This window comes from Rhopalosiphum maidis, chromosome 3 (genome assembly GCF_003676215.2).
Source record: "Rhopalosiphum maidis isolate BTI-1 chromosome 3, ASM367621v3, whole genome shotgun sequence".
NCBI lineage: Eukaryota > Metazoa > Arthropoda > Insecta > Hemiptera > Aphididae > Rhopalosiphum > Rhopalosiphum maidis.
The window spans coordinates 46,036,850-46,046,917 of NC_040879.1; the positions used below are offsets into that span (position 1 = coordinate 46,036,850).

The following is a 10,068-nucleotide window of genomic DNA, read 5'->3' on the forward strand; positions in this document are numbered from 1 at the left end:
TTTACTAGAAAACAGTCAACAACATTTGAAATTTATGTAAAAACATAAATTGTTGATAATAAATTTACAATATCATAATAATGTTAACAAGTTTAATTTTGGTTTTTTTTTTCAAAAAATAATAGTTAATAACATGCTAAATGTATGAAAGAAACTTTTAATACTTATAAGGTAACATTAACAAATGCATCAATATATATTTATATATATTTCTTTATAAGCAGAACAGTAATTAAAGATGATTCAGGAATAAGAACTTTAAGGATTTGAATAGGTATATAACTTTTGAAAAAAAATTTTAAATGTATGTAAGTAATTACATTTTAAACTTATACTAAAATAACTTTAAGAATTTAAAAAGTTAGTTTTAGAATCAATACTTAAAATATTTAACTCAAAATATGTGTATAGGTATCAAGAAAAAATATAGATCATAATTAAAATTTTCATAACTCAAAAAATCTATTGACTATATTCTAGTCTTAAGTTTTTACACTCTAATTTGTGCTTCAAACATATTAAATACATTATTGGTTTTCTCGGTTATTATTTCTTACTGAATAAAATATAAATTGTAAATAAAAAAAAAATAAAAATACATTTTGATTAAAATTGATAAATTAAATTACATAACAAATAGTTATAAAACATAAAGTTAATGAAATTGACCTAATTTTATATTCTTTAGACATTTGAAATGTTATAAAATATGAATTTTTATTATTTAAATTTAAAAACTGAAGGTATATACTTTATTTTATATTCCAAAATCCAAAAAAGTAATAAAATACACTTGGAACTTTTAACTTTAACATAAAATGTATTAATCTAAAAATGAACAAATTTGTTTACTTTTCAACCTAAACCTTAATTTCATAATAAAGTTTTGTTTACTTTCAACAAAATTAATAAATACAAATTAAAAATACAAAAATAAAAATTGAACCTCAATAAATTTACAAATAAAAGGAAAACTATATTGAATGCTAAGCGAGCAATTTCACATTTTGTTTTGTACAATTTTGTCCTAACACCGCGGTTAAAAGATTCAATTTTTTTCTAACTTCTTGGTGGAAAGATATAATTAATAAAACAAATTATGATTTCTTTTCTCATAATATTTAAATATTTCAGCAAGCGTAAGGACTTACCAATTAAGTCTTTTGCATCATGAAAATAAAACAATGACTATTAATTGTTTGATTGGTCATTGAGTTTTAAACTCTTTAGCAATACTGTAAGAAACAATTTTATTCCAATCAATTTTAGTTCTGGTGACTGGCAACTGACGACGGAGTGCCTTAAATGTTGTTTCTGACATAGTTTGATAATTTTCTGTTATTGCTATCTGATACTCATTCTCAGCATCTTCTGCTATTTTCAAAACTTCTTTTACAGCTAACTCTTCAGTCTTAATTATACAATATAATATTAAAATCATATATTTAATATAACGAGTATAAATAATTAAATCTTACTGTTAACGCAATTGATTCCTTAATTTCTTTAGATGCTACCAGTTGAACATTACCATTTTCATAATAATGAACATGAATTCGCAGGAATCCAAAAATATCTATATTCGTTGGTCCAATAGTAAGAGTCCACTGAGACCGCCAACGACCATTCCTTTCAAACAGAAAAAAAAATTAGATATAAATATTATTTAATATTATTTCATTAATTGATAATAATTCAAATTAAATTTACAAACCAAAAATTTTTTGCTTGGAATTCATGATCCTCGATGCAAGCTGTTATAACAGTAGAAGAACCTTCTTGTTTAGCAAATACACTACATGTACCATGTTTATAATGTAATGATGTATAAGCAGTAAATTCTGTTTCAAATACTGAACGCCAAGTTTCTGTCTCTGAATCTGGCTCCCAATTCTGTAATTTAATTGTTTTAAATATATTTTCTTAAAAATTGTCTAAAACTGTATTAAATATCAACATTAATTAGAAAAATGAATGTTAAATTATATTTTATTTTTTATAATAATACCAAAGCACTGACTTATCAACATAAAAATTATGTTTAACTATACTGCATTTATTGATGTTTATTTTAGATAGGACCCTATTTTTTTTTTTATTTTTTTTAAATATTGAATTAGGAAAAAATATCACTCTTATTCTTACGTTATAAATTACAATTCATTTATAAAAATGATTCATTTAATAAGTAAATAATAATTACTTATTTCTATAGAGAAGGATAATAAACAAATTTAATTATAGTACACTTTGTAAAATAACAATTTGATACTTTTTTTACTTAATTTGAAAAGGTAGTGAGTACAAGTTGTGAATATAAAAAATACAGTTCAACACACTTACCTCAAAGTTTGATGGTTCTTTTCTTAAATGATCAAACTTAAATGATTGTTTAGATCTAGGGTCATAAAATCTACTAGATCCTAGATCGTTAAATTGAGTAATAAGCACCGGATATTCACTGTTTTCTATCTTAACAGGTAATGTTTGTTCTTTATTGTACAAAGCAAATGCCCTAAAATCAAATTATATAATTTATATAATATAATTCATAAGATCAATCATCATTTTATTACAATTTTGAAAAAAAATCAATACTTACCAACATGTTCCTTCTTTAAGAAGAGCATCATTGTTAACTAAGCCTCGAACATCTTAAATTAAAAAAATATGCAAACAAAAAATAAGTAAACTACAAAAAGATAATGTTAATTTTAATTTAAGCAATAATATTTTACCATTGAATACTTCATTAAATTCGCCTGGAGGTGAATGTAGAATGAAATCGGAAACAATTCTGACCTACAAATAACAATATATTAGTTACTTAATATGAACAGGTTTCTTTTAAAAGGTTGTTAAAATTATATTAGCTGTATTTATCCATATTTATATTATGCGATTATGGTTAACTAAATTGTTTTGATATTAACACATAAACCATCAATAACATATAGATAATTAGTATTTTTCAAAGTATATTAATACTGCAATTCCAAACAACATTTATTGAAAATACAAAATACCAAGACAATAAATAACTAACTCAAGCAAAAATTAACATTATTATTATGTTAGGTAAAATGATACCTACTATGATAATATTAAACAAATAATTCATAATTCTATTTTCTACTAACATATGGACACATATTTATATTAAATAAATAAAAATTTAAATATTAAGGTCAATTAGATTAGAAATCTAACCCTTTAAACAATTTAAAAAATAAGATTTTTCCTCGATGCACCCGATAGGAAACTAATAATCTAGAATAGTTTGCAATGTGCTGACAAATAAATTGTATATACATCTTTTATTCTTTGTGACATGACAATTATTTTTTGTGCTTTTGGCCTGTAATTTATATCATTAATCATTACTTATTAGTTTACTACCTACATGATATTATATAAAATATTCATCTTAAAAGGATGCCATACCCGCATGTGTTGTCTCTATCTTACGAACGTACATCATAACAAATTTTCATTTAGTAGAATACATTTTGTGATATTAGTTTTAATATTAGAGTAAATTTACCTATTATCAAATTTAAAGGTAAGAATATTATCTAGACAATGAGATATGATTTTATAGATATGAACATTTTAAAGTTGTTATATTTTACATAGCTGTAACTCACTTTAAAATAATAATATCATTAAAAGCATATGTCATTGTCTAGTTAATATTCTTACCTTTAAATTTGATAATAGGTAAATTTACTCTAATATTAAAGCTAACGTCACAGAATGTATTCTGCTGAACGAAAATTTATTATGATGTACGTTAGTAAGACAGAGACAATACATGCGAGTATGGCGTCCTCTTAATAATCAACAATATAAAGATATGTAATATGTAGTATATAGGTAATAAAACATTTAAACTATATCATGTTATTAAAAAATATACATAATAGCGGATAATAAAATAATCCATGATGATATTTTGTTTAAGAGGACACAACATCCGCATGTGTTGTTTCCGTCTTACAAGTGTATAACATAGCAAATTTACGCTCAGAAAATCATGTTTAGCTTCATAAGTTTAAAAATTAGAGTGAATTGACCGATTATAAAACTTGATGGTAAAAGCATTATCAATGTTTTAATGTTGGTTTTTTTATAATTATTCAGTTTTTAAATGAGTTATGAGCATTTTTAATTTATGCTATATTACATACACATAACTTGTTAAAAAATTAAACTATCATATAACACCAACAAACAAACATAGATAATGCTCTTACCATCAAGTTTTATAATAGGTCAATTCACTCTAATTTTTAAACTAAAGGAGCTAAACGTGATTTGTTAAGCGTAAATTTGTTATGTTACGCATTTGTAAGACGGAAACAATACATACGGGTGTTGTATCCTCTTAATAAAAGCAGTGCTCTTTGATAATTAATATCTGATGCTTCATTGTATATAAAACTAGATGACCTGTCTTATTTACTGAACAACATAAGGAATAATGATGATTTTATTTTATTTATAAGCAAACGTATATCACATAATATCAATATCATTTATTTTCTAACTGAAAATCTTAATGAATAGATAGCATAAGCTTGCACACAAAAAAGACAGTTAAGATTTGCTGCAATCCTATATTTTTACTGTATTTAATTTTTTATATTAAATAAAATATTTTTTTAAAACTATGACAGCTTTTATGATAAACAGTCTATACTTTATTATATTTTAATAGTATTAAAAGGATGATTAAGTGTTGTTTCCAAAATTATGTTCAACCATTCCAATTGTGTAATGTTAGATTAAATTTATAGTAAATTCACCTAGGTAGTCCTTGACAGGTTATCAAACTTTAAGATAAGCATATTAACTGTGTTTTATTATTAGTTTATTACAATATTTTAAAATATTTAAATTTTTAAATGAGTTAAAAACATTTTCAAATATTAATATTTTATATACTTTCAACTCACTTAAAAATTAAAATATTATAAAAAACTATATATAAAAAAAAAACATAAGTAATGTACCTAAAAGTTTAAGCTAACATACAATTTGAACACCTGAATGCAAATTTGCAAAGTTGTCAATTGATTAGTTAAAATTTATATATAATTCAATAATATTTTCTTTAATAAATTAACTTTAAAGAACTAACAATTCATCAATTCAATGAACACTGTTAATTTTTAAGCAACTATTTTTAAAATCTTTATAGTAACTCCTTATACTATTAGTGTATCCGTCAAAAATGTTCTATAGTTTACACAACATTGAAATACCATTGGAATTGTAATCAGTTTGTATATATTTTTTTTGTTTCTACACATCCCAAGTTGTATTTTGACTACTTGTAATTACTAAGAGTACAACTGACTAGAATAACCTTATTTTTATATTATTTAGGTAGTTGTTTATTTAACAAATATTTGTAATGAATATATATATATTAAGCGGACATTATACCCACATGTGTAGTCTTTGTCTTACATATATGTGTACAATATTGAAAATCTCAAAATTGAATTAATTTTATGATGTTAGCTTTAGTATTAGAGTTAATGTACTTATTAATAAAATTTAAAGGTAAGAACATTATCTAGAAAATTACATATGCTTTTTCTTGATGTTATCATTTTAAATTGAGTTATGAATATTTTAAAGTTGTAATATTTTACATGGCTATAACTCACTTTAAAATGATAATACCAATAAAAGCATATGAAGTTTTCTAGACATATTCTTATCTTTAAATTTAATGATTAGTAAATTTAAACTAATATTAAATTTAACAACACAAAATGTGTTCTACTAACTTTGTATGATGAACGTTAGTATGACAGAGACAACACATGCATGTATAAGGTCTTCTTAAAAACAAATTGATGAAAAAAATATTAAACTATAATTAATATTATATTTTGAAAGTATTTGCTCAAGTATATGATAGTATGTTTTAAGGAATTATACCTATAGTATTTTGATCAATTATTTTGACTTTGTATTAATATTGAATGTTAAGTGTTTTGGAAGATTAAAAGACACAAATCCTTTCAGGCTCTTATATACCTCCCTCACTTATATTATGACCAGTGCATGATTATAGTAGCTAGCAGGTAATACTTATAAGTTAATTTGGGGGAAAAAATCTATAGGTACCTAACTTCTGAGTTGTGTGAAGAACAGATCTTAAAACATCAATAAACCTAAGATAATGTTCTTATTCTTATTGTAACTTAAAAACATATTTAAAAACCATAAAACTAACTCATTAATAGTTCAAATATGTACCTATATAATATTATTAACTATTATTTTTATTTTGTCAGTTTAAAACATAATAACATGTTGTTAGTTTTAAATTTAAAAAAATCTGTTTTATTTTATATTAAAATTTAACTTTTTTTTTTATTTTAGTTGAACATCTATTTTTTTCGATTTTTTAGTATAAAGCAATAAAAAATAGTGAAAATAAATTTAAAAAAAAGTAAGTATTTATTTTCAGCTAATTATTATTATTTTTAATTAATGAGTAAACAATATAGCTATTACAACAATTAAAAACATAACTATAACTTTTCATTTAAAAATTTAAATAACCAAAATACACAAATGATTAATGCCTGATAATTACTATTAACTGGTATTTAATATAAGTAACTTTTGTACACATTTTTTATGTGTCAGAAAAATGTGAAATGATGTCAAACATTTACGTACAACACCATTATGAGAGTTTTCGTTTGCATTACTTCTACTATGTTAGTAAGTAACTAAATGTAAGTACATTTAGTTTGTTTCCTGATAATTAGTACATTTTTATATAATACAAACATACATGTACCATAAATGTCTATACTATATTAGATGAGGAACTCGTGTCATCAAATGAATCTTGGTTCACCATTTTCTTGGTTGGCAAGTTGACACAGTTATGTTGAATAATATTATGTATAATATCATTAGTAATTTGGTGTGTTACTTAAATAGTTTACAAAGAAATATATACATGGAAATTTGCCCAATTCAAAATACGGCAAACAGTCTTCAATTATTATGTTTGCATTTTATTCCAAGTTCTCAAACCAACAATATAGTATAGGAATTTTCGACAGCTACATACTTATTATAGCTACCAATACCCAGTCATATAATCTAATGGATCGAGTGAACCGTTCACACAGGTGGCACAATGCAAACAATAACAACAACCGTAAATCAATCAAGTACCTATATACACAATCGGTTTCATTTTGTCGTCCACAAACAACAGGTACTACCTATGAGCATGTTGAATCACGATGAAGTGAGTCACAACAACATTTGAGTTGCTCGACGGTAGTTATTACACCACGCCAAACCGTGCTGCTAAGAATTTACAATAAATTGTACGGTCTCGTCGACATCGACGGAGTCCCGAATGCGAGATTATCACACGCCCAAGTGTAGAGGCTAGCAAAATGTTACCTTTTCTTGATCCGAGATGAGTTCCTCTCCTTCCATGGCCATGGCGATCGCGGTTCGAATGGAGCAACGTGTGGATACGGTAGTTAAAAATAACGCAGGACACCTGCCGATGATAAAAAAAACGGTGACTGGAACCGCGAGCGTTGTCGTACGAGTTACAGAGGCGGACGCAAAACAACTACGCGAAATAACCTAATTTCACACGGTTACTATGCTACCGTCCCGAGTTTGTTGATCAATTATCGGTTATCACCTCTCCGGCGGAAACGATCGACGCGGGCACGAATAAAATGTTATAATAATAATAATAATAATAATAATAATAATAATGTTATAGATGATAATGCTACGACCGTACACGTACAACCGCGATAAACGTGTGCGTGATATTAATAATAATAATAATAATAATAATATGTACTGTAACAATTATAAAATTAACGTAGCACTCGGTAGAGTGGTGTGTAGTGTTACATGTAAAAAATAAAAAAAAAACCGTCCTCTATCACTCGCAACTGATAGCGAGAGCTGCGGACGTCGTCGGTCGGTCCGGACGATAGCGAATAGCAGCGATTAATCACCCGGCGTCGGCGGCTCTATACCCGACGGTGTGGCGGGACGGGGGGAAAGGATGAAATGGATCCTACGGCGAATATTATACGGATGTATTATTATTATACCACGGTGACCGACGCGAACCGATAACGCGGGACGATCGTTGTAAACGCTTTGCGGAACGCGATATGTCTCTCGCAGTGTCGTGGACGGTAGCAAACGATCTCGTCGGCAGGTTTTTTGCCTCCCACCACCCCGCCCCGGCGACGGACGACCGAAATATGAAATATCGTTGTGCGGTGCCAACTAAAAGAGTACACGCGCACGCGCACGCCACCGCATTGTTGTTCTGTTATCAGGTCGTTACGTCATCGCCGTCGTCATCGTCGTCGTTGCACGTCGACCGTAATAATAGGTATAGTGAAGTTGTAACAGCCTCGAATAAGCGGCCCGCAATAGCTGTTACCTGCAGCGATATCCGCGCGGGTGGCAGTAGTGGCCGTTAGCGGTTGTGTCGTCTCACGCCGCCGGTCGGAAAAGCAGACGGCGCGAAAAAAAACAACTATTCCGAACCGCCGGAGTACTGAGTCAGACGATTGAGCGAATGCGCCACTGACACTGTCTGAGTGACTACTCCGACCGTATATTATTATTATTGTTGTTGTTACACTATTCAACTATTGTTTTATTATATTACGTTTCAAACAGGTTTGTCGGGGAAAAGGCGATTTTTTTCACATCCTGTAATAATAGTATTGTGAGATGGCTGCGTGTCACTAACTTGTGTTGTAGCTCATCGCGGTGAGTCATTACACATACTTTGCAGACGTATATTTAATTATTGTGGGTCAACGAATGATTACACGATTAGTATAGGAACCCATTTTTATTGTATTATCATATACATCGTTACTCGCGAGGCATGCCCACATACAATATAGGTATGTATAAGTATAAGTATACGTACCTAAAAACATTAAAAAATGACCCAAAAAAAAATGCAAATATGACAAAAAATGTCCTTAAAAATTTTATAAACAATACTCGGCATTTCGAAAATACTACAAAAAAAAAATAATAAAATTTAAGTAGGAAAATATATGCCAGTAATATAGTCATATAGATATGTAGATATTAAATAATACACTCAAAACATCAAATATGAATTATCAATGTTCAGTGTTCACAAATAGGTATACATTATACAGTAGATACCAATGTGCATTAATATTGATGTTAAGCATATTATTTTAGACGAATTATATTTCCTGCAAGGTTTATGAAGACATGAAGTACCTGCTACTTAGCAAAATAAATAATACAATGCAATCAATTATGAATTCTACTTAGATACTTAGATAGGTATACGATATAGTCGGTAATTCGTCAAAAAGTCCGGGGGCGAAAAGTCAGTTTAAGAAAAGTTGGACTAAAAGTCCGGATTCAGTTTTTATAGTCGGACAAAAAGTCCGAAAATACAAAATATTTTATATAATATAATATTTATTTAAAAATTTTAAAATGTTTTTAGACATTATATTTTTATTTTTTTTTCTATTTTCTTATTTTCATATATAATTTATTATCAATTTTAATTTTAATTATAAAACTTAAATATAAATTCGTCATTACTATAGATACCTAACTATAGTGGATTTCCGTTATATTTTTGTTGGTTAAACAAAAATATAATAATATAATATGTGTACAAACATTTTTAAATATTTAAAATAAATATTAATTTTTGGACTTTTTGTCTGACCCCAAAAATGTGCTCGGACCTTTTGTCCGACTATAAAAACTGAATCCGGACTTTTTGTCCAACTTTTTTTAAAAGGACTTTTTGTCCCCAGACTTTTCGTCCGCGATTCGATATAGTCGATATACCTACAACCTACTTGTTCTGTTTCTTAATTTTTATTTGAACTAGGTACATTACTACTTACTTTGAATATTGTATTGCGGTAAAATATGTTTAAGATTTAACACATATGGTTCGCACTCCACGAAAAAATTATTTTTATCCCATGTTGATTTTAGATTAAAAATTTATAGGCTGCT

At 27.2% G+C, this 10,068-nt stretch overlaps 1 protein-coding gene across 1 annotated transcript; it reads right to left on the minus strand.

The window, feature by feature from the left end:
* Window positions 1-772: 772 nt before the first annotated feature.
* Window positions 773-8,203, minus strand: LOC113556654 (F-actin-capping protein subunit alpha). The gene is made up of 7 exons (XM_026961740.2): window positions 7,453-8,203; window positions 2,739-2,802; window positions 2,603-2,654; window positions 2,344-2,515; window positions 1,715-1,893; window positions 1,479-1,629; window positions 773-1,411 (listed from the first exon to the last, which is right to left on the minus strand). The coding sequence occupies exons 1-7, from the start codon at window positions 7,492-7,494 to the stop codon at window positions 1,208-1,210; spliced, it is 864 nt and encodes a 287-aa protein (XP_026817541.1). The 5' UTR covers window positions 7,495-8,203; the 3' UTR covers window positions 773-1,207.
* Between the last annotated feature and the right edge of the window lie 1,865 nt (window positions 8,204-10,068).

What these genes read in the sequence shown, in the direction of transcription:
- LOC113556654 (XM_026961740.2), bottom strand. Translation starts at nt 7,494, where the DNA reads ATGGCCATGGAAGGAGAGGAACTCATCTCGGATCAAGAAAAG. An exon ending in TCATCTCGGATCAAGAAAAG is followed by an intron (nt 2,803 to 7,452) that starts GTAACATTTTGC and finishes TGTTATTTGTAG; the next exon opens with GTCAGAATTGTTTCCGATTT. An exon ending in CTTAAAGAAGGAACATGTTG is followed by an intron (nt 2,516 to 2,602) that starts GTAAGTATTGAT and finishes ATTTGATTTTAG; the next exon opens with GGCATTTGCTTTGTACAATA.